At 42.6% G+C, this 25,726-nt stretch overlaps 1 protein-coding gene across 1 annotated transcript; it reads left to right on the top strand.

Moving 5' to 3' along the window:
* Positions 1-233: 233 nt before the first annotated feature.
* On the top strand, positions 234-3,431 carry GAS1 (growth arrest specific 1). The gene has a single exon (XM_004949223.5). The coding sequence runs from the start codon at positions 1,109-1,111 to the stop codon at positions 2,051-2,053; it is 945 nt and encodes a 314-aa protein (XP_004949280.2). The 5' UTR covers positions 234-1,108; the 3' UTR covers positions 2,054-3,431.
* The last annotated feature ends 22,295 nt before the right edge of the window (positions 3,432-25,726 follow it).

Here is a 25,726-nt window from a genome sequence, read left to right as displayed (position 1 = left end):
GCTGTCATTCTCCTTAAGCCTTTCCTTTCAAGCTTTGAATGTGAGCTGCCCTCCAGCCCCCCTTTTCGTTTCCCTCACTCCAGCAGATCGTAAAGAGAGGAGGGAGGGGAAAAAAAAGAAAAAAAAAAGTTTCAACAACAGGCTGGGCCAATGGCAAGTCGCAGAGCTGGAAAAGGGGGCCGAGCGAAGGGAGAAAAAAGTGGAGAAAAGGAGAAAGAGAGCGAGAGAGCGCTGGCTGGGGGATGTGTAAAAGAAGAAGCGTTGCTAATTTTTTTTGTTTGTTTGCTTTTCCATGCATGCGTAATGAGGCCTAATCAGAGCACGTTGCCGCTGCTCGGAAGGCACTTTTGTATTTAAAGCCTTGCAAAGAAAAAAAGATCCACAGACGGATCCGCATAACAGCTTGCAGGGCTTGTTGACAACAGCAGCAGCATCAGTCGCCCAGAGAGAAAGAGACCTCGAAGCCTACCTTCCTGCCTTCCCCGCGCTGCCTTCGCGCTGACGGGGAGAGACATTTCTCCTCTCTGCTGCCCGAAGTGCGACCCGAGCCCAAGGGAACGAGAGGAGCCGGCACCGCCTGCGGGATCGGAGCGGCTGGCATGTGCAGAGATGCTGCGAGCGGAGAGTTAAGAGCTCTCGAGAAGGCAGCGGCAGCAGCCGGGCATTTATTTGGTGCAAAAAAGAAAAAAGAAAAGCGAAAGAGGCACGGAACTGCATGAGGATCGGGTCAGCACCATGAGTACTCCCGACGCCGCCTTCAAGTCCCCAAGCGCACTCCGGAGCCGCGCTCCTCCGCGCCCCGCTCTGCGCTGAGCTCCACGCCGCCGCGGAGCCGCCGAGCCGAACCAGACCGGGCCGGGCAGGGAGCAGCGCCGGGGGGCTCGGAGCGGTCCCGGGGCGATTGCTTCGCACCGCGGCTCCGCCGCTTCCAGCAACAGGGGGCCGCAGCCCGCGCGGATGGATTGATGCGAGGAGACCTCATGCGCACGGCCGGCGGGAGTTCTGCAAACTTTCTCAGCGGCGGCAGCTACTTCTCTTCTTCCTCCTCCTCGCCCGGCGGCACCTCTCCCCCGCGACCCCGCGGCAGCAGCAGCCTCGGCCGCCCGCGATGCCGGCCCGCCCGCCCGCCTGGCTGTGGCTGGCGGCGGCGCTGGGCGCCGTGTGGCCGCCCCGCAGCTCTCCGGTGCAGGGCCGGCGGCTGATCTGCTGGCAGGCGGTGCTGCAGTGTCAGGGGGAGCCCGAGTGCAGCTACGCTTACAACCAGTACGCCGAGGCGTGCGCCCCGGTGCTCCTGCAGCAGCAGCCGGCGGCGGGCGGCGGGGACGGGCCGGCGGCCGCCGCGGCCTCGGCCGCCTCCCGGCGGCGGTGCCCCAGCCACTGCATCGCGGCCCTCATCCAGCTCAACCACACCCGGCGCGGCCCGGCGCTGGAGGACTGCGACTGCGCTCAGGACGAGAACTGCCGCGCTACCAAGCGCGCCATCGAGCCCTGCCTGCCCCGCACCAACAGCCCCGCGGCCGGCGGCGCGGGGGGCGGCGGGCCCGGCGGCGGCGCGGGGGGCGGCCCCGGCGTGATGGGCTGCACGGAGGCGCGGCGGCGCTGCGACTGGGACAGCCGCTGCAGCCAGGCGCTCAACCGCTACATGGCCTACTGCGGGAAGCTGTTCAACGGGCTGCGCTGCACGCCCGAGTGCCGCGCCGTCATCGAGGACATGCTGGCCGTACCCAAGGCCGTGCTGCTCAACGACTGCGTCTGCGACGGGCTGGAGCGGCCCATCTGCGAGTCGGTCAAGGAGAACATGGCCCGCCTCTGCTTCGGCGCCGACATGGGCAGCAACGGCGCGGGCAGCAGCGGAGGCTCGGACGGCGGCCTGGAGGAGTACTACGACGAGGACTACGAGGAGGAGCCGAGCCAGAAGGGGAGGGACGAGGCGGAGGACAATGCGGGCCCGGAGCCCGGCTTCCCCATGCAGGCGGATGGTGCCGGCCGGGCCGGCAGCGCGGCCTGGGCGATGCTGGCCTCCATCTTGCTGCCGCTGCTACCGCCGCTCTAGCCCCCCGCCCGGCCCCGGCCCCGGCCCCGGCCCCGGCCCCGGCCCCGGCCCCGGCCCCGGCCCCGGCCCCGGCCCCGGCCGGCGGGGCTCCCCCGCTTCCAGACGAGCGGACAGTTATTCCCGCCGTTATCCGGGCGCCGCCTCTGTGTGTCTGTCCCCGTGTGCACTATGCAATGCGTCCCGGCCGCCTGGCGCTGCGGCCCGCGGTGAGGTGAGGGAAAGGACTGTGAGCTGGCTCCCCGCCGCCTCGGAGGGAGGGATAGGAAGCGAGGGCACGGCCGTGTGTCTGTAGAGATTTGACATGAAGGTTAGAAAGAGGCGAGCTGCCCGAATTGCTGCCAAAGCTATTGCCCAGCAACCTGACTGTCACTCGATACCGCTGTGCCCGGTGCCGCGCTGCATCTGCCGCTCACTGAGCTTAGGAAAACACCGGCTGGGTGAGGTTAGGTGGTTCACAGCGCTGCCTCTTGCACACACGTCTGCCCCTAACGCAGCCGGCTGGCAGCCGCCTCTCCTAACCTAGCGGAACACAAAAATAATTGTTTTCAAAGAGAGTTGTTGGCTGTCGCAAACAATGCAACTTGTCTTCCAAAAGAGCTCTGCACTGCCATCTTCGAAAGACACTTTTAAACTCAGAACGTGTATGTTCACATATCCTGAGAAGCTATATTGCCTCTTGTCGTATCAGGGTGCTGACCTCTGGTAAATCTTTATATAAAGATGTATTTAAAACTGGGATTTGTTACCAGTCGCTCTTCTTTGTTTATACAATTTTATAAATTGTATGCTTTTGGGGATAATTTATTTAAGAAAAAAATAATAAAAGTTTTAAATCCACATCCTATTTGCCAGGTAATCACGTGCTATTCTTTTCTGGAAAGGTACAGGTTTTGTTTTACTTGTAAAGGGTTACCAGCAGCGACGATTCACTGACGTATTCTCTAGAACACCGAATGTACAGTGTATTTTATAGATTTGGAGTTAACTTTCTTATTTGGAGAGACTTTATGAACATTGTAGAATTGTATGAACGCATTTCCAAGCTGCCTTAAACCTAGTATTTTTTATAGAAGGCGTAACAAAGGCCTGTATTTCAAATATGTATGGCTTTTTGTATTTTCTAAATGTTTAAATTAGTAAAGAAAGAGCTTTAAATAATGGATGTGGTGAAATTGTTTTCCAGGGACACTTGAACTCTCAGCACCCGAGGTTGGAGGGGGGGAGGGGGGGGCGGGAGACGACCACGGAAAAACGAACCAAAAACAACCAACAAGCAAAAATCTCTGCCTGCCTGTAATACTTTACATAGATGTAAATTACTGCTATTCTTACGTTAATGAATAATTACATGCAAGAAGTAAATACGGCTTTGAAAATACTACTTTAAAAGAGTGGTTGATTTTTATAATGCGTTGGCATGGCAACGTGCCGGTGCCAGAAGATAGTGGAGCGATTCAGGGACACTGCCCCCGTATGTGTGTAGAATTGCTTGTGCGCTGTGCTTTCTTCTTGAAGTGGAGGCATGTTGCTCCACTGACACCCTTAGAAATACTCCCTGCCACGCGAACAAGGAAACGGTGAGAAATGCAGAATGCAGAGGCTTCATGCAGGCTGTGGTGTGTGCATCCAGGAGGTTGCTGCAAAATGCACGGGAGTTATCATTCAGCCTGTCCTGTCCCACAATGAATAACACAAAAGTAAACAAACTGAGGGGATCAGCAATTACCAGATCTTGTAATACCATTCTGAGGAGTTGCTTTGCGTCGTGCTGAAGCCTGGTTTGCTGCCAGAGCTACTGATCTACACTCAAACGCCCTTAGATAAATAATTACACTCTTAAGCTGTGTTGAGTGCTGATACACTTGACCTTGTAAATAGAAATGTTTGCAGTAGGAATAAACTCCAGCATTGGAAAATCTTTTAAACATTAACACAAAAGACAAAGCTCAGTCCTCTAGGGATTTGAGTTTGGACTGCGTCAAGCCAGGCGCGTGCGCACACACACACACAAGTAAAAAAAAAAAAAAAAAAAAAGTTTATTTATCTTTTATTCATGGTGTTTATTTAAAGCTTTTCGTTTTAAATGCAGTAATTGGAGGGCAAGTCAGAAGTTTAAAAGCTACCACAAATAAACTCTGACTGAGGGGGCAACAGATTAGCAAGATAGTGTCTTTTTCATCTTACCAGATCTTGACAGAGGGCAAATCCACGTCTGTCTGTTGTATAAACCAACAAAATCAGACATGCTCGCTTCTGGATTAGTTATTTCAGTGACAGATTATTTTATTATTTCTTTGGGGTGTGAATTTGATTAAGGTTGCCCAGTGATAAACACACACACAGGCACACGTGCGCACACAAACCAACCCCCAAATAGTTGTGATTCCAAACAAGTGTGTGAGTATGCTGTGTGCCTATGATCTGAAGTTTGTTTTTAAAGTCGTCTGAATGGTCAAGTAAACTTTTTGTTAAAACAAAGCTGGAAATGTTGTTTCCTCAAGAAAAGAACGGAGCATCTGGGTGAGACTTGTGAATAGCATCAGCTTTCTTTGCAAACACTGGGTCTGCAGTTCTTCAGAGGTGATGCTAAGTATTTTCTTCAGTTCTTCAGGAGATGCTGAGAAAGACAATTTCACTTTGCCAGTGTTTTGTGCCGACAAGGACTATTTAAGTTGCTGTTGATGAAAAATTAAGTCCCACCTAGAAAGCCTTTATTTTTCTTCATCCAGGAGTAAAGACATTTGCACTAGAAAAGAACTAATAATTAATATCTACAATAAATTCAAGACCTGATTTTACAGGCTCCTGTCAAAATCATCTGCCTGGAATAAATCAGCACTGAGCACCACGAGGGAGGGAAGACTCATCTATATGCTTCCTTCCCCACAGGAAGGGGATTGCTTTAAGTTAAATAATTGCACAATAAATACAGCTGAACTAATTTTCTCCCACAAGTGCCTCCTCATAAGGAGATAACTGTGTGGGCTTTGTCAGACTAAGCATAATTTCCAGGAAGAATGGCTGAGCGTGTTGGTATGTGTCCCAGCCTACAAAGTCTGTGCAGATGTTGATGTCCATCAAATTCATATTTCTTCTGCTTGATTTTGAGGCAAATGGAGATTCTTGAAATGTCAAGGGATGTAGTGAGGACAGCTTTAAATGAAGAAAAGACCCCACATTCCCTGACAGAGGGACATTTTCCACAGGAAAAGAAGTTCTGGTTTGTATGGATGTTTGAAAGCACTCTTTGCCAAGGTCCTGTCCAGCCAGTCTCTTCTGAGGGGAGAAGGAACTCTCTACCATTCCATGTAAAATAATCCAGTAGGTTCTGCTCTCTTTTCATTCCCACTTACCAGATTTGAATTCTTGGTGACAGTTTATTTGTCTTTGGAGGCACTTCAGTGACAAATGTTTAAGGGAGTGTGGGACAATGGTGGAGAACAAGGAGGCAGTTCATTGAACTGACAGTGACCATACAGTAAATAGAGGGAGATTCAAGCTTCACTGATCACCCAAGCACACAGCAAAGCTTTTGTATGCAATCACAATGGACATAACATAAGGTCTCTGTTTATTTTTAACCATATACATTGATATATGTACAGACAGACATACGTAACTTTCAAAATTATTATGAAACAAATCCTTACAATGAGGGAAAGGAAAGACCTGGTTTGGCCATTCTTTTACTGTCTAATTGGAAAGTCTGATGGATTTTAGTTGCAGTCTCCTCTCCATTCCTTGTAAGACCTGTCAATGTACCAGATCTCTCACTGCCAGCATGCATGTATAATAAATATCTACGGCAAGGATGCAAAGGTGACTGCAGACAACTGTGTAGTTCCATTTCGGTGTGTTAGAAAACCATTCAGAATTTAATGAATACTTGCTTTTTGGCTTGTTTTTGTTGTTTTTTTTTAATTGTTGTTTCAAGTTCACTGGAAGAGGATGAGAGCAACTCCAGAATAGACATGGTGCAAGTAGAGACAGTAGTGGGACACAAAATTGTCTCCAGCTGAGTCATGGAAAACATAGCTTGAGGGGCTGAGTTGCATTGTATTTTCAGTCACTAAAACAAATTCAGACTTTCAATTGATTTTGTTCCTGTCCTCAATAATAATGCAACACACTGCCACACTGCCTGCGATAACTCACTGGAAGTCTTCAGGAGAAGTAGGCAGTCTTGCAGAACAAAGCATCTTCAACTGGGAAGAGCGGTGTTTCTATGTGAGATTTCAGGTTTGTGATACAGATTGGTAAGCAGTAAAGTCGAAAGTTACTGTATTTTACTTGCGGCATTGGCTGTGGTAGACAGTTGAAAAGGCTCACACTGACTGTCTGAATGACATAAGTAATGCGCTATTAGCATAAATACTTTCCAAGACATCCATTTAATCAATTTCTTAAATAACAGAATGATCTACTACAAAATAGTGGACTGTATACACTATATTTTGGCACAAAGATGGTCATTCTCCCACTAGTAACCAGGGGCTCTAAATAAATGATTTCAACAATGTTTTATTAAAGGAGGACAAGAGCCCTCGAGCTGCATTAATCGCGGAGAAGTCGAGTGGCACTTTTGTTATGGAAATGTTAAACACATAATAGTTCAGGCAAACAATGTGGAGCCACTTCATTCTCTCAGCCATGCTGACACCTCTTAAAGAGGAACTGCAGGGAAGGATGTGGGAAAGATTTGCTTTCTGAGGGAGCTTTCAGCTAATATTTTGGATATTTACCTCCAAAACTCAGGCAGTGCAAATGTAACTGAAGGGCATAAAAATATAACAATAAAGGGGGATGATTTATGCAGCTACTATCAGTAATCAGCATTTGGTACCCAAATTCAAGACAGCCATTGACAGAAAGACCTTTTTTAAAAGTTCTTTTCATGAATTTATTGTAAGCTAAGTGGATATTAATGTAAAGGGTCTATGTTTGTGAAGAGAGATTCTTTTGAACACAAAGTAGCATAGTTCTAATATTATTCCTTGGACAGGAAAGGGAAAGACGAACAACCTGGAGTTATCTCAGGAGAAAAGATGAACTGAGTTTAGCAGGATGAGGCAGAAGGTGATGTGGGGGATGTAGGCAATCCAGAAATGTATTAATAAAATGGTATGCAGTGAAAGTTTGCTGTGTAAAGGGAGGTTAATTTTCACAAGTGGTTATTTCCAACATGTTGGAGGAAGAAAGGCTGCAGAAAAGGCATAACAGTTGTGTAGAGGTTTGTAGAAGAAAGAAATAGTGTACTTAGTAGCAAAGAAAATAAACTATAAAAAATTATCAAGAAGTTAGCTGAGACAGAATGAAAATATCAGAAGAAATGATAAAAGTGATAATAATTTAAAAATTAAGCTAATCAGCTTAAATGATGTTGGCAGAGCCATTAAGGAAGATGAATGTGGTAGTAAGATAAGTATTCAGCTTTGGAGAGAATATTTTTCCATTCTTCAAAAGTCAGAGGGGGAATTTACCATCCTGTCCTTGGTGCTGCTCCAGGAACAAGTTTTTAGACAATGCCTCCCTCAAGTTCAAGGACACTGAGAAACTGCAAAGGAGACTAGCAGGATGGCTAGGATTTGTGATCAGTGAGGAAAATATGATGGAGCTGTGCTTTTGTCTAGACAAGAAGAGGCTACTACTAATCTATAGCTACTAAAACTGGAGTTACATAGGCTACAGGACCATACTTCAATTTGGCATTGTTAGATGGTAGGACAAAGTGCATGCATGAATTGTGGCTGGATGGTTTGGAGTGAGCATCAGCAAGAACTATGCCAGGTGAGGTAGTACACCATTTTGATAAGATTCCCAAAGAAGCTCCAAAACCCGTGCCTTTAGGGGTTTTCAAGACTTGACTACATAGCCCCAGCTGATTTTCATTTAGCGTTGGCTATAATACAGCTTCTAGCAGAAGGTGGGATTGGTGAGTATCCAGAGGTCCCACCAATATAATTTCCTGTAATTCTGATTTTAATGTTTGCATGACAGTGAGAAACCAATACAGTTTTTTTTTACTAGATCAGGTCTAGATCAGGAATATGTATGGCACACTTCAATGGAGATGGTGATGCAGGAAGGTTGCATAGAAGTTGCAGTGGTTATGCATGTTGACTAGGCCAGAGTGGGTAGAAAACACTTGGCAAGGAGTGAAAGGAACTTTAGGAGAGTAGGGAGCAAAGCATACCATATGGTCCATAACCTGAAAACAAGAAGGAGGAAGTAAAGAAATAGAGAAATGCAAGGGAATGCAATGAGGAAAAGGGAAGTTATCTGTCTGTTGATAGTTCTTACGAACTGAAAAATGGACAGATTGACTGGAAAAGAGAAGGAGTTGGATGGGAAAAGAATTTGGAAGAAAATGAAAGTATAGGAAGGAATTTGCTTTCCTTTATGTGAGAAGTACTTGTATCTAAACATATCTTTGACACAGCAACTGACACAGTAACTTGATGCCTCAACACGATAGAAATACTAATTAATCATAGAAGTACAGAGTGACTTGTGTTCGAAGGGACTTCAGAGATCATCTAGTTCCAGACCCCCAGGCCTTGAACACCTCCAGGGATGAGGCATCCAGAGCTTCTCTGGGCAGCCCGTCTAAGCCCATTGTCATCCATCCTCACAGTGAAAAATTTCTTCCTGACATCCAGTCTAAATCTCCCCTCTTTTAGTTTAATGCTATTCTTCCTTGCTCTGTCACCATCAGACTATATAAAAAGTTTCTTTCCCTCCTGTTTATAAAGCTACCTATAAGTACTGGAAGGCTGAAATGAGCCTTCTCTTCTCCATTCTGAAGGTGCCCAGCACACTCAGCCTGTCTTCATAGGAGTGGTGCTTTGATCATCTTTGGACCCACCCTGAAGGCTCCACAATTAGATCTTCCCACTTGCACGAACACCTATATATATATATAACACCTATATATAAATACCCACAGTGTCTGTATTTTTAACTTAGGGCTGTCTGAGCTATTACAGTCCTCTGCGTAGAAAAAATCATAGAATTATAGAATCGTAGGATCATAGAATCGTAGAATAGCTTGAGCTGCAAGGGACACTGAAGTCCGTCTAGTTCCAACCTCTCTGCCATGGGTGGGGTTGCCCCCCAGGCTGCCCATGGCTGCATCCAACCTGGCCTTGAACACTTCCAGAGATGGAGCATCCACAGATTCTCAGGGTAGCCTGTTGCCTTGCCTCACCACTCTCTGAGTATCATAGAATGAATCATTGAATAGTAGAATGGCCTGGGTTGAAAAGGACCATAATGATCATCTAGTTTCAGCCCCCCTGCTATGTGCAGGGTCGCCAACCACTAGACCAGGCTGCCCAGAGCCAAATCCAGCTTGGCCCAGGGATGGGGCATCCACAACCTCCTTGGGCAACCTGTTCCAGTGTGTCACCACCCTCTGTGTGAAAAACTTCCTCCTAATATCTGACCTATACCTCCCCTGTCTCAGTTTAAAGCCATTCCCCCTTGTCCTATCCACTATCCACCCTCATAAACAGTCATTCCCACTTCTGTTTATACACTCCTTTCTATTTATACACCCCTGGGAGGAGTAAAACATTTCCTCCTAACATCTAACCTAAGTCTGCCCTCTTTATAAACATTACCTGTCATCCTATCACTATCAGACAGTGTAAGAAGTCTGGCTTCATCTTGTTTATAAGCTCCCTTTAAGTACTGAAAAGATGCAATTAGGTGGCCTTCTCTTCTCCAGGCTAAACAGGCCCAGTTCCCTCAACCCTTCTTTAAATGAGAGATGCTGCAGCCCTCTTTGTGGCACTTCAATTTCATGGCCCTCCTCTGGACCTGCTCCAACAGCTCCACATCCTTCTTTTGCTGGGAACCCTCAGGCCTGGATGCAGTACTGGATGCAGAGAAGAGGGGGACAATCACCTCCCTCTCCCTGCTGACCACCCCTCTTTTTAGGCAGCCCAGGATACAGATGGCTTTCCAGGTTGCAGGCAGTCACTGTTGGCTCATGTCAAGTTTTTCATCTATAGGAACCCCTAAATTAGAATAGAATAGAATAGAATAGAATAGAATAGAATAGAATAGAATAGAATAGAACAGAACAGAACAGAACAGAACAGAACAGATTGAATTGCACCATTGCATGGCACCTGCAAAGATCAAGTCCAACTGCCTGACCATTTTAGGTCTAACAAAAAGTTAAAGCATATTATTGAGGACATTGTCCAAATGCCTCTTGAACACTGACAAATACAGGGCATCAACGATCTCTCTAGCATGCCAGTGCTAGTGTCTGAACACTGTTATTATGCAGAAATTTTTCCTAGTCTCTGGTCTGATCCTCCCTTGGCACAACTTCGTGCTGTTCTCATGCATCCTCTCATTGGTGAATGGGGACAGAGCCTGGCACCTCCCTTTTCTTCGCCTTCACAGTAATATGCAGAAAGCAGTGAGTTTGCCTCTTGGCCTCCTCTCCTCCAGACTGGACAATGTAAATGTGCTCAGCCTCTCCTTCCAGGCCATGTCTCCCAGCCCTGCTACCAATGGTGTTGCCTTCCTCTGGATGCTTGTAAGATTTTGGGAGCCCAAAACTGCAAGCAATATGTCTTGGTTAAGTCCATCTCAGAAACTGAGGCCGTGGAAGAGTATGAAACGTAGGAGTGTACAAAGAGCAGGATGCTTGTGATAAAAAGCTTGTGCAAAACATCTCTCTTTCTTATGACACAGTGTTTTATTTGTATAGTTCTAAATGCTTGACTTCTATTACATGTAGTCTGAGTTTGTGTTCTGTAACTGATGTCAGTATTTAGCCTATGGGGTTTCTTTTCTATGCTTGGAGTGGAATGTAAATCATTTGTATAGGTAACAATGAAGATGACACAAGTTTTTATGAATCAACAAGATCAATAAAGATCAATAGAACTAATGCTTAGGCTTGGGCCACTGTAGCTTAGTCTGTTAGACAGGAACTGATTGAAATAAGTACAGTTCAGTACCTGAATGTATTGAAGAACTTGTTACTACTAGGCAAAAGCTATTGCTCTGATAGATAGAACATGTTTGGAAAAGAAGCAGGTAAGAAAGATATGGAAATCTGAGAAACTGTGAACCCTTTTCTAGTTGGGGATGTACAAACTATGTGGTTTCATTTTTTGGCAATTTTAGGCAAAAGTTTAGATTATACTGGTTACATGCATGAACTGAATGCAATCCCTCTCACTGTGTTCAGAAATAGTTATAACCTTTTTTAGAACTTACTGGGAACACTTTGGTCATAGTATTGTTTGGTTTGCCCAGATGTATGTGGAGTAAAGAAACAAAAGAACTGTGGCAACCAAGTATGTCCTCTGTATGAAGAAGCATCCTGTCTTGTAAGCTGTGTGTACAAACCAGCTATCTCCCTCTGGTCTTCATGGGAGCAAAGCTGATTTTCCCAAATGGTTTCCTAGAGAACATTTGCTAAATTCATCAGAATAAGTGAAAGCATGGAGCAGTGATGCTCTTTCAGCTCAGCTTTGAAGATGATCTCGTGTTGTGGTCCCGTGGTCTCAATGCTGTGATGTGAAAATCAAGGCAGACAGCTGTATTTCACTAGCTGTGACTCATCATATATCCTTCCTTTGCCCTGGGGAGAGCTGTGGCAGGAACTAGAAAAGCTCCAACTGATCCTAACCCTGGCCTTGACTCTGCCCTGGCCGTGCCCTTGTGCCACAGTGGAAAAACTGTTTTACACAGCAGCTGCTTCTACTTGTCTCCTGGTAAGCTACATCAGCTGGACACTGCTGTCTGGAAGTGTGTTCCAGCCCTAATGCCACTTGTCCTGTTGCTCTTCTGCACAAGGAATTGAAGGCAAGGTACAGAAAGCTGGCTAAACTATCTCAGCTCTGTCTGGACAGTCTTCTACATAGATGCAGCTGTAAAATTCTTGTCTGTTGCCAATATGGGTTGGGACTCACACTCTTGTACCATAAGGACTTCCTTAAAAACCTGAGAATAGCCACTATAAGTCAGAAACTGCCTTTGGGTTCTGAAATAATATAAACACGACCTTGGCTGGCTGTTGTCTATAGGAATCCTTTCTTTAACTTCTGTCTATATCGAATAATTTTGTGATCATTCAGGGGGCAAGTTTTACAGCAAAACAGATCTGTGAACAATTAGTACTGCTTTACATTTTTCCTTTTCTGTTTTTGGATGAATAATGTGAGGAAGAGATAGAAAGGTATTCAGAATTATAACTAAAATTTTGAGAAAATAATGTTAAATCTTTTTCCTGATTCCTTGGATGCCAATGATAATAATAAACTAAATGAAAACATAAGTTCATTTTGGAAATGTATCCCTATTTATAACTTTCACAGGTTTCAGCACTTAAGTTATCAGGAGTGCATAAATGTAGACAAAATTGCAATGGGTTTATCAAGAATCTTGGCCAGAATAAAAGTGAAGAACATGAAGAATCTTGGCCAGAATAAAAGTGAAGAGCATGAAGACAGTATTTGTTGGAATATTATGATATAAAGTGTTTATATTGGGAGATAGCAGATAAGTAGGCCTGGGCAAGAAAGACAATCTAATGTTCTCTGGATAGAAAAAAACAACAACAACACAATTTTAGATGTATTATACTAAAAACATCGTGAGCAGAATATGTGATTTCAAAACTTACTTAACCTTTAACACAACAACAGTTTTATTACAAAATGTATTTCCTTTTTCTGAAATTCCTTGAGTAATTCTGAGGATATACATACCTTCAAAGAAAAGAATTTAATGTCACACCAGGGCCAAGGCTTTAAACATAAGAACCTTCGGAAGTTTTTATCTAGATGAGTGATTTTTTTTTAATTAATTTTTTTTAAGTAACTATTTATGTTCAACTGTAGCTAAATACTGTGGAGAACGGGGGAAAAAAAAAAAGATGAACAGTATAATATACTGACCAGGCTTGCTTTTCTCCTAAGACCTCTATTCTTCCATTTGTTTCAGATTTGCTTAAGAAAAAGAATGTGAAAGACACGGTTTCAGAAACACACTGCCTCTTTAAGAGGATACAACATGCCTATTAATAATTGTATTACTCCTCTATTATTGTTAAGAATAATGAAGAAATGGGAGTGTTGGCCCCCAAGCTGAATTTATCCTGAAATGTTTTCAATTAACTCTTGGCACCGGCAGGAAAGCATCAAACCTTTCCCATGCTGAAATATGGAAAATCTGCAGGGAACATCTCAGCAGGAGTGGAATTTCATTAAAACAAGCACATCATAATTCAACAACTTCTGCACCTTCTTTAAACCTTACTATTGATAAGGAGTTTGAGACGATTTTTATGGATTTGCAAGAAGAAATCATCTCATAAGGTATTCTCAAAGAGTTTATTTTGGCTGAGACTTTTGAGTTATTATCTGCTCCCTGATGAAAAAATACTAAGACATTTAGCATAACTGTGGCTAGTAGTTAAGAGGCAGAACCTTAAGAAGTTTCTTTAAGAAGAGACCTTAAGAAAAATTTTGTCTCCTAGACAGCCACTTTCTGTTATCTCACTAAGGAACCTGATGCCTCAACTATTTTCCCAGATCTTTAAATAAATGTGTTATAATGCTATTAAAATCTCCACTTTTGAAGAGCTAAATATGGAGACTAAAATATACTGGGGAGCTAACTATATATTCAAATACGTAATATAATACAAAGAATGTAATATAAATATAATAAAAATACCCAATATGTAAAATATACCAAAAGATTTAATAATATAATATTACACTGACACGTGTATTGATTTAATAAAGTGCATATTGCTTCACTCAGACACAGGTAGTCTTAAACTATTTGGCTGTGCTCCATGTAATTAAAATTTACATATGGGATGCAAGAAGTGGATATTTTTAAATGCTGCTGGATTCTTAGTGCTTGTTTGTTGTAAAGTGCTTATGATTTTATCTTGTCTGAACTCTCCATTCCCTGAAAGACCATTTTTCAATTCAGAATATGGATAGGATAAAGAGACACCACTTGCTGCTGTTAACAAAACACTTCATATTTATTAACCTTTATTATAATAAAGATTTTATATTGAATCCCCACAAAAGACAGAGGCTGCACTTAAATTTTAAGGCCGAATATCCATACTGGTATTGGCCTCCCTGTTTTGTAGTAGTATTGAGAACTTACAGCAATGTCTTGTCACTAACTGCTCTACGTTCAAAAACCCATCAACTTCACTGGGATTTTCCCACGTGCACAGCTTGGAGGTGGGAAGAAAGTCATACAGATTTAGGAGAGTAAGCTGCTGAGGCTAGTACCTCACAGAGGAGCAGGTTTTGGGGAAAAGTGCTGAAGAAGATGGTTAACACAGGGGAAGCTGGTGTTGATAGAGGTACCTTTTTCCCATCCCTATCCTAGTGCTTGAATAAAGCCCCACACTAAGCATCTGAAGTGCTAGCGTGATTACGCAGCCTTTTCCTCCACGAGTCTGGAGAGGTGCAGATAACATCACATTTCAGTTTGCCACAATAACAACAAATTTTTGGAGTTAGATGATACCCCCTAGCCAACTTGTACTGCAGTAGCCCTCTCCAGTTATTCAGAGACAGAAAAACTCATACAGCCAAATCAACCCAAGTGATTCAAATCCATGCTGTCACGATTTTACAGCGTCTTTCGTTCAACGGGAAAAGGAGGACTTCACGAACACATTTATTTCCATATTTTTGCAGTAAAATGTTCCCAGAATAGCAACCAAGATTTACTCTGAATTTTTTCTGAGAACTTTGTAAACTACAGTTTTTGTATCACATATAGGATGAATGAAGAAGCAGAGTAATTTTCACAGGAATACTGACAGTTGTCTTCAGCCTTTGGTTTATGAAGTTACATCTGCACCATGTTCATCCTCAACATTCTGTGACAGGAAGTTCTGCCTAATTGCACAATCCAAAAAAGAAAGTGACCCTTTTCCTTGGTGGGATTTCTTCACAAGACCCCACTTTTGGGCTGGAATAGTTAGTGAAAAAAATATTTTTTTACACCTCCCTCTTGTCATATCATGATTTTAAAGAGTTCTACCAAATCCCTTCCCAGCCCTTCTCTCTCCATGCAGCCATTCCATCCCTTTGATCATTCTTCCAGCTTTTTTTTTTTTTTCTGTTCTGTCCATAGTTTTATTATATTTGTTGGGTATAAGAGGAGATTTGCATGTAATCTATAGGGAGATACTCTCTCCCCTTCCCTTCCCAGAGATTCCCAGGGACTGGGGAATTCCCAAATTCCCAGGGATGGTGACTCAACCACCTCCCTGGAGAGTTTATTCCAGTGCTTAGCAACCCCTCTGTAAAGAAGTTTTTCCCAAATCCAACCTAAACATCCCCTGGCACAACTTGAGGCCATTTCCCCTTGTCCTGTCACCTGTCACCAGTGAGAAGAGACCATCCCTGCTCTCACTGCAATCACCTTTCAGGTATTTGAAGAGAGCAATAAGGTCTCCCCTCAGCCTCCCCTTCCCCAGACTAAACACATCCAGTTCCTTCAGTCGCTTCTCAAAGGGCATATTCTCCAGGCCCTTCACCAGCCTTGTTGCTCTTCTCTGGACCTGCTCCAGCACTTCACTGTCCTTTCTGTACTGAGGTTTCCCAGAACTGAACACAGTACTCAAGGTGGGGCCTCACCAATGCCTAGTACAGGGATAGGATAACTTCTCTAGTCCTGCTCACCAGTCCTACAAGCCAGGATGCCATTGGCCTTCTTGGCCACCTGGGCACACTGCTGGCTCATATTCAGCCAACTGTCCATCAGTACACCAAGGTCCCTTTCCATCAGGCAGCTTTCCAGCCACTTCTCCCCAAGACTGTAGGGTTGCCTGGGGTTGTTGTGACCAAAATGCAGGACCCAACACTTGACCCTACTGAAACTTACACAGTTAACCTTGGTGTATTGATCCAGCCTATCTAGGTCCTTCTGTCATGCCTTTCTACTCTCTGGCAGATCAACACTTCCTCCCAACTCAGTGTACCATGTGACATGGTACACTCAATCCCCTCATCAAAATCATTAATAAAGACATTGAATAGGAGTGACCTCAATACCAAGCCCTGGGGGACACCGCTCATGACCGGCCGCCAACTGGGTTTAACTCCACTGACCACAACCCTTTGGGCCTGGCCATCCAGCCAGTGTTTCACCCAGCAGAGCATACTCCCATCCAAACCATCAGTAGCCAGCTTCTCCACAGGGGTGTTGTGGGGGACAGTATCAAAACTTTACTGAAATCCAGGTAGACCACACTGATAGGCTTACCTTCATCCACTAAGAGGGTCACCCTGTCATAGAACAAAGTCAGGTTTGTCAAACAGGATCTACCATTCGTAAACCCATGCTGACTGGGCCTGACCCCCTGGTTGACCTTTAATTGATCCATGATGGCTCCTGAGATTATCCATTCGATGACCTTCCCTGGCACCAAGGTGAGACTGACAGGTCTGTAGCTACCAGGATCATCTTTCTAGCCCTTTGTGAAGATGGGTGTCACATTTGCCAGTCTCCAGTCCAGTGGGACATCCCCAGTTAGCCAGGACTGTCTAAGAATGATGGAGAGCAGCTTGGCAACCACATCCGCCAATTCCCTCAGCACTCTAGGCTGCAATCCATCCGGCCCCATGGACTTGTGAGCGTCCAACTTTTGGAGCAGTTCCAAAACCATCTCATCATGGATTATGTGGGGCCTATTCTGTTCCCCATCCCTATCTACCAGCGCCACGGGCTGTGTGCCTAGAGAACAGCTAGTCTTACTGAAGACTGTCTTCAGTAGCTAGTCTTCAGCAGCTAGTCTTACTGTTAAAGACTGAGGTAAAGAAGGCATTAAGTACCACAGCCTTATCCTGATCCTTGGTCACTGTGTTGCCCTCTGCATCCCACAAGGGATGGAGATTCTCCCTAGCCCTCCTCCTGCTGTTGGTCTATTTATAGAAATATTTATTGTTGTCCTTCACCTTAGTGGCCAAATTCAGTTCTAGCTGGGCTTTGATTTTTCTAATTTTCTCCCTGCACAGCTTCACTACGTACTTGTAATCACCTTAAGTTTCTTGCCCACTCTTCCAAAGACTAAAAACTTTCAGAGCGTGATTAGTAGGCTCTGACCAATACAGAGGTGAAAATTAGTTTTTTGCTGCACTTTTGCCAGCCAGTAGCTGGGATGATTTACCAAAAAATAACATTACATATTCTACAGTTTATTCACTTTTCCATTATTATTTTCTATTTTACCTCAGGCCTTCTTCAGCTTACTGCTGTACTGTTCTTAAAAGCATGTTGTTTTTTTCTTTTCTTATCATTAGAATTGTCACTATGCACTGCTTCATCTTAGACTCCTATCCAGATCTTCCCACTTAAATACAAAAACTTGTATTTCATCTTTTCTACTCTGTCTGGCTTTCTGCTTTGGCATTCAGCCAAAAGGTCATAGCATGCTCTGCTTCCCTTCCTTGACATTTCCCACCATATGGAGAATTTAGAACAGTTATGTATCTTTCAGGATATTCCCAGAACTCAATCCCTCATCCTGAATTCAGTATTCTTTCCAACTTTGTCAAGACAGTGCTTTATAACACTTAATCAGTGATCTGGGTCCTGTTTGGTGAGACAGGTTTTCAGAATAGATTTATTTGGCCTTTCGACCAAATTCCTCAGGTCTATAGTGCCCAATCTAGCTCACTGATGGCATACAAATACATAAGGATGACTTGAATTTAAAGGATTTATTTTTACATGTTGTTGTCAAAAAGTTTTGAAAATGGTGACTGGGAAAATACAGTTAACATTGTCAGCACACACAATAGTGTTTAAAAAGACTTAGATAATCATTAATTGGAGTTTAATTCCCCAGAAAAGTCAGTTATTCACAACTTTTATTGGTATCGGTTGTATAGTATAAATGCAACCAGGGACCTCAGGGTGGCTTATGAATTACAGTCATACACAGAATCTCTATCTACCTTATCTGCCTTCTCTCAGAGCCAAAATAAACATGAAAGGAAAATACTCCTTTGTTGTTGTTGCTCTTGTTTTTGTTTGTTGTTGTTGTTTGCTTTATTTGTTTTGTTTTTATTTGTTTGTAGCATGTAAAGTATTTGTAAATCAATAGGTTTTGATTCTAGACCTCTTAGCTTTGTAATGTGATATTAGTCTGAATAATACACACAATTTGTCCTGGAAGATGTTATGTTTAAAGACTGATACAATTAGTCTTATTATCAAACTATCTTGATGAGCAGATAGGCTGGAAAGAGGAATAGGATCAGTATGGCTGAACTGCAAAATTTTAATCCTCTAACACAAGGAGGAGTGTGGGGAAGAAAAAAAAAAGTAAATTGTCTCAAGTAATTACAGCATGGAGGAACAGCACAGAGGTGGCCGACTAAAATCAGAAACTCTAGTGTTTATGTTGAGAGATAAACAAAAGTTGTAAAGAAATCATTCTACAAGTGCAAAAGAATACCAAGGATGGCCTTGATGCACTGCTGATTTTTTTTAGGTGATGGGGAAAATTCCCTCTGTATTGATTCCCTCTGTAGTTTCAGTTTCCTTAAAAAATGCATGTCTTACAGGCTTAGTTCAGGTTATATTGGTAAGTAAAGGGCAAGAAGTCAAGCCAGAGCAGGGAAATACAGCTTGCTATAGTGGTTTAAGCAGTTAGATATTTGCAAGGCTACAAGTTATTACTCCTACAGTACTTAAAGATTACTTTCAGATTGGACCTCTAGCCATTATCACTCAAAGAGTAAATGAAACTTCAGACACCAAAATAAGACAAACTGTTTGAAAATGGGAAGGGGATAGAAAAAGCTGTGGAATTGCAGGTCACTGATACAAAACTAATAAATTTTAAGGATCAATAAGAAAAAGAGGGTATAATTAAAAGCCAACCTGGATTTGTTATATACAAAGCAATTTGTATCCACTCAGTTTTATTCATTTTAAACTTTGTGGATAGAAGAGAGCCAGTAATATTATATCTGGATCCTAGAAGGTAGCATGCCTCTCACTGCATTATTTTAAGCAAGCTGGTGAAAGGCACTTAAGATGAAACTGGCATGATTGGTAGAAAGTAGTACTCAAGTAGTCATCACTAGTAATCACAGTCAGACTCTATGAATGTGGGGTGTAAGATTCTATAGGACTATTTTGCATCTCATGTTATTCTTTTTTTTTTTTTTTTTTTTTACCTGAGCTTATTGATTTTTCTTAATGTCTTGGAAGATGGGTTAGAGAATATGCACATTAAACACAAGGATGACATGAAGCTGAGGCATAGGAGATGTTTATTGTACAACAAAGTAGAATATAAATGGATTATAGCAAACTGGTGAATGTTTTTAGATAGATATGATAGATTTTGTAGATAATAGCAGGACAAGGGGGAACGGTTTTAAGTTGAAAGAGGGAAGATTTAGGTTGGATGTTAGGGGGAAGTTCTTTACAAGGAGAGTGGTGAGGTGCTGGAATGGGCTGCCCAGAGAGGTTGTAGATGCCCCGTCCCTGGAGGTGTTCAAGGCCAGGTTGGATGGGGCCCTGGCCAACCTGGTCTAGTAAATGGGGAGGTTGATGGCCCTGCCCGGCAGGGGGGTTGGAGATTCATGATCCTTGATGTCCCTTCCAACCCAAGCCATTCTGTGATTCTGTGATTTTCGTAAAGATAAACACAATATCCTCTTCATCTTTAGGAGTCCAGAAAGAGAGAGAGGAAATATGATTGAATGCAAACTAAACAAGAGCCTATAACATCATACCATCATCAAAATATCAATCATCCTTTTGACCTTTATAAATGGAAATATTGCCTGAAAATCATATTAAATAGTAACTTAGTTCCATCAAGCTCTGCTAAAGTTTCTTGAAGTCTGTAACAGGTTTGAATGTGGCACTTCACAGAGAGGATCCACTGGAGACTCAAGAGAATGGAGGTGAGAATTTGAAGGGAGAAAAAACATGGTGTGAATAGAAAATGCAAATAAATGATTTTTTAACTAAAACTGAACATACCGAGAAGACATAATAGCAGTTTTTAACAACAGATGTATGTAGCTCTGAAAGTAATGTCTCCTATTCATTTCCATGGGGACTATGACAGGTACAAAGAACACAATAACACTATTTGGAAGAGCAAATTCTCAGCTACAAAATGCTGTTTTTCAACATCACTGCCACCACTTACTATGCTTTTTTGTTTTTTTGTTTGTTTTGTTTGTTTGTTTGTTTGTTTGCCAGTGATAAACAAGAGCTCGCACACTATGCTATGTTCATACAAATCTGCACCAGTGGAAGTGACCCACTGTTTTACTTCTGTAGCTTCCGTGACACTGTCATGACCAGGAAAATACTGCCTGCAGTCCATCTTTCATTGGCCTGAACAGATGGAAGTGAGAAGGAGCCAAATCCAGATTACATGGTAGGACAGCCCAGCCAAGATTGGCAGTGTGCTCCATGGTCTTCAAACAGGTATGGTCCTGGCCATATCATGTTGCAAGAGAAAGACTGTCTTCTTCTCTGGCCTGTCTGCAGAAGTTCAAGCCTTCAGCTTAGTCAGTGTTGTCACGTAGTCGTCAGAGCTGATGGTTTCTCATGTTCCAGGAAATCTAGGAGGAACACCCATTTCCTGTCCTAAAAAACTGTGCACTTTATCCTCTAAGGGCTGTGTCTTGATCTTTTTCTTCAATGGGGAGTTCAGATGTCACCACTCCATGGGCTGCCATTTTGACTTCAGCTCATAGTGGTGACACCACATCTTGTCACTGGTAATGATGTGATCCAGGAAGCAGTCACTTCATCCTCATATTCAGCCTCAACAGGTCCTGACAAACTTGCACATGGTGTTCTTTCTCTTCCTGTGTGGGCATTCACAGGACATACCTGGCACAATCTTTGAGATATTCCAATCTTACCACCATTGTTTCCAATGCACTGAAGCTGATATTCAGCTCCATACACAGCTCTCTGATCACAGTCCACCAATTGACTTGAATGAGATAATAAAGAGACTCTTCAATTCATGACATTACAGCTGTGCATGGCCACCCAGAACATGGCTTGTCTTTCATGTTGCTGTTACCACTGCTGAAACGCATCGCCCATTGCCTCACTGCCCTCACATCCACTGTCTGGTCTCCTTAAATATTCAGCAAGTGTTGATGGATGTCAATAGGTGCCATTTTTTTCCTCAAGGAGGAATTCAATGACGCACGTTTGCTTCATACTCGCTTCCATGTCAGATGCCGTTTGTCACACTGCTCCTCTGTTGCCATCTGCCACACTGCAACAAAATGTAACACAATATTAGTGGGAAGGTGGATAGTCAGCTCCTTGTTGACCAGGCAGCACGAGAAACAGAGGAAAACTCATTCAACAATAGGCAGAACACTGGTGTGTTACCAGTAATTTTGGTTGTAAATCCAAAACATAGCACATACAAGCTTCTATGAGTAAAATGAGTTCTATTCCAGCCAGAACTTGTACAGCAAGGCACCAAGGTGACTCAGAGACCTTCTGGAAAGTTTGTGACTTGTAAGTGTATATGTAAGGAAAAGCAACATTATGTTTCCCTATCTTTTTTTTGCATACTACTTTGCCTGGGTTCTCTTGTGCTGAATTGTTTTTTTTTTACAGACACATGTAAATCACTACTACATTCTGTATGCACTAGTTCTCTTTTCTTTTGAAGTAAAATTTCTTATTAGGCATATCTGAAACCAAGGGATATCAGTCATCTCAAGAAATATCCCAAAATCATTTAAGATTTTTCTAAAAATACAGGCTAGCTGACATCCCTTGTGTGCAATTTTTCATCTTTATCCTACAGATAATTTTTCAGAAGACATCCTTTTTACATTCTCACTTCTGTATATGTACAGACATTCATATATGTATCATACACTATGTGTTTGTCAAGATGAAAGTCAAAATGAATCCACAGATACATTGGAAGGTGTTGGAGTTTCAGATGGTCCATTATGTGTGGTGCATAGCTCTGATGTATAGCACTAACATTTGAGAAAGTTTTGTCACTTGGAAGGCTGAGTTTTATTCTTTTGGTGGACAACTTATTAAGCTCTCTTGCAACCCAAGTCATTCTGTGACTATGACTCTGAAATGTCATCAGTAAAGGGTTGTTGATGACTTTCATTTTTATATATAGTGAGCTTTCCGTGTACCCTTGGCAGGTTTTAGCAGTTTGTCCTTACAGACCTATACAAAATACCTTTTGTGCCTTAGAAAGAGATACATTGACATCAATTAATTATGCTATATATTAGCATACGCATCTATGCTATATTATATTAACTAAGCTGTAAGTTATACAGAAAATGTTTTCTAAATGGGGGAATCTCCCCCCCCCCCCCCCCCCCCCCCCTCCCCCCCCTCCTTCCCATGGGGGAAAAATGGCATCTTTTTTTTTTTTTCCATATAAATGTTGTCATCTGGTGTGATTTGAAAACAGTGGTCACTTTCAGCAGGTATGGAATGGGACCGATGGCTAACCTATCTCACCTAGACCGCATATGAAAGTTACAGAAGAGGTAGCATTAATTGACTTGTTTGCCTTTATTGCAACTTTACAGTGTTGACACAGTTTTGATCCTTTGTATTTATGCCATGTTTTTGTTCTGGGTACCTATCTTTTAAGGGATGTCGTGTACAATTTTACTGTATACTTTTTTACAAATGTGCAACTTAATTTATTAACCCTCATTCTCATCTTGTGTTTCTAAATGCATATGACATTGCACCTGGAACTGCAGAGTTTATGCTGTTATGATGCAATCAATGAGGGCTTAATTTAGAAAGTGCATGAACCTGTTGCAAGGCTTCATTGCAAGGACTGTGCATGCCTCAAAGCATTTCAGCCTGTCAGGCTCAGAATGACTTTGTGAAACAGGTGTGCTATTATCCACATTTTGCAGATTAGGAACTGAGGGTGACAAAGCAGGAAGGTGACTTGTTCAAGATCTTGTTAGATGTGCCTTTCCCTGTGTAGGTCACTGAATTGCTTCAAAGTCTTTGGGGCCCTCCAACACTAGCAAGTGACAACAACAACAAAATAAAAGCATTAATTACAGTATAATACATATGTTTGAAGCTGTTATTATTATTTTAGTTTCATCTGCATTAAGATGTCCTCTACTGATGTTGCTGAGGGGCTGTGTTAAAATCAGATAGCTCAAAAACAACTTATTAGTTAACTAGCAGGGAATTGTCACTGTTTTCAAATTTTTTTTAGAAATTGGATATTTTTATATTTCCACACATATAACCTTTTCTTTATATGGACTCTAATGTAGTAACCACATTCATATCCACCCCAGCCATTCCCTCAGATCTAGCCTTCAGGAAGTTCAAATCCAAATAGTTTTCAAGTCCAAGCTGCCACTTTGATTTCATCACATCAAACCCTTGTTGAGATCAAACCTTTGAAATGAGAAAAGATTTTTAATCCAGTTACCCCAGATGGGGTACAACTCTCCAGGTCCTGAGAGCTGCAGGATTAGGAATTCTCAACCTCCCCTCACCCACTCACCCACCCATCCATACACACACACGCATGCAGGCACAAACACACTGCTCAGCTTTGCACACTTTGCTCATAGAAAGTACTCCAAACAAGCCAGTATGTGAGAGCAGATAAATAATGCCTTTATGCCTTCCTCTTGCTGATCTAACAGAGAATCCACACCTACCACACAGCTAGCTCTGTCCTTATTTTACTATTCAGCTAAAAGATTTTGAGAATTGGGTGAAAATCACTGTAACTGTAAATGATACAATTCACTGCTTAGCTGTAGAATTATCTGGAACTGGAGGGTGAACTTTCTATTTCAAAATATCTTCACTTCTGTAATGTCATGCCTAGTCTTGGATTCAGCTGTCAGAAGATTCTCTTTCTAGGATAAATGCTAAAAGACCATGGATAATTCTGTGTATGTGAAATCTGAAATGAACAATTCCACTATCATATCTACAGTTTGCAGCATTTTCCATCTTTTTTGCTTTCTGATTCAGATTATGTAGTAGGGGAATTTGTAGCAACAAATTCTATTTTACAATGATAAACCTGGATAATCCATTCTTAAAATGACAATAATTCATGTTCATTATAGATGTTTAGTAATATTTTATATTCTGGTAATTTTGCTGACATCATACTCAAACTATATCCCAAAAGTATGTATGTACTGCTACTAAGTGGGGCGGTATGTTGCTCTGTGACCCATGAAATGGGATCAAGAAATTAGTCATGAGAAGAAAGGCAGAATATGATGGGTAAAAGCATTAGTGAGAAAACATAAAGCCATGTTTAGTTTGTGACAATTACAGCTGGCATTTTTCTAAAGTATCAGTGTGCGAATGTGTGTCTGTGTTTGAGTGCCTGTGGATGTGCAGGTATGCAGGAAGGGCTTGGTTTGTGCATGTTCACTTTTTTTTTCTTTTTCTTCTTTTTTTTTCCCTCTGTTTATTTTGCTAGTTTTTGTCTTGGTCCTTTGAGGATCAGTAGCCAAAGGAAGTAACTGTTTAGATCCTCACAAATTCTGTGTGATTTAATATAATTTCCATTTCATAAACAACAGCACAAGGACAGAGGAATAAAGAAAACTTCACAATAAACAATTTAAAAAAAAAAAGTGTTATTTTTCTAAGGGAATAATAAGGAAGGAAACAAATGCCTTTAAATATGAAGATGAAATAAAGAAATATCCACAAACCTCAGGTCCATTAGAGGTTTTTTTTTTCCTCCTTTTTGTTGTTATAGTCGTTGTTGTTGTTGTTATGTGTGAATGTAAGTAATGCAGTTAAGCTTTCATCACAATGAGCAGCATCCCAGAAGTAGACAGGCAGCCTCCTCTGTGTGGGGAAGATTTATAGGGACCCCTCCTGGGCTCTTTGCAAGTCCGATCCATGGGCTACCCTGACCAAGGCTCAGAGCTGTCTCTCCAAAAGGGGAATAGGGGAAGGGTTGTCTTTTTCCTCTTTTTTTTTTTTTCTTCTTTTTTGAAATCCCCATTTGTTATTAGAATGCAGGCCTCCAAATGATGAAAGAGAGGAAGACTTGAGGGAAAGATATTTGTCCCATCTCCCTTGTGTGGTCCAGTGTATTCAGGGCAGAGGCCTGTCTAATTTCACTGAGGAGAAATGAGCGAATTTAACATGGGTTGCAGCATCGCCAAGAGACAGGGAGAGAAGCTTCCATTTAAAGTGTGAGCCATTTTGGTGTCCGTGCGCACGGACATACAAGCAAGAGAAGAGGCCGGTCTCTAGGCACCTTCTTTCTGAAAGCCCAAGGGCAGATAATTGATGTGACAGACAATTCTCCTTAACTTCCTGCCAACAAAACAGCTCTTGGACAGCTCACAGCTCTGCTCTCTGCTCACTCAATAAAGGCCTGAACCTATCACCAAAAAAAAAAAAAAAAAAAAAGGGGGGGGGGGGGGTAAAGATGGGAAAGATTTACTTGTTGTGAATAGCAACAACACAAGTAGGAGTAGCAACCAGTTTTCCCCCTACACTGAAGGATGCTGAGAAACTGACGGTTCCAAGAAAATGAATACTATGGTAAATATAGGGGAAGAGTTGTTTGAAAATGTCGCTGTCTCTGCTATTATCAAAGCAATATTATAACAGTGCTGTTAAAGCTCCTCTAAT

The sequence above is a fragment of the Gallus gallus genome, chromosome Z (genome assembly GCF_016699485.2).
Source record: "Gallus gallus isolate bGalGal1 chromosome Z, bGalGal1.mat.broiler.GRCg7b, whole genome shotgun sequence".
NCBI classification, from domain to species: Eukaryota; Metazoa; Chordata; class Aves; order Galliformes; family Phasianidae; genus Gallus; species Gallus gallus.
Note: the sequence above shows the minus strand (reverse complement) of the source record. Positions and strands in the feature narration are given on the sequence as shown.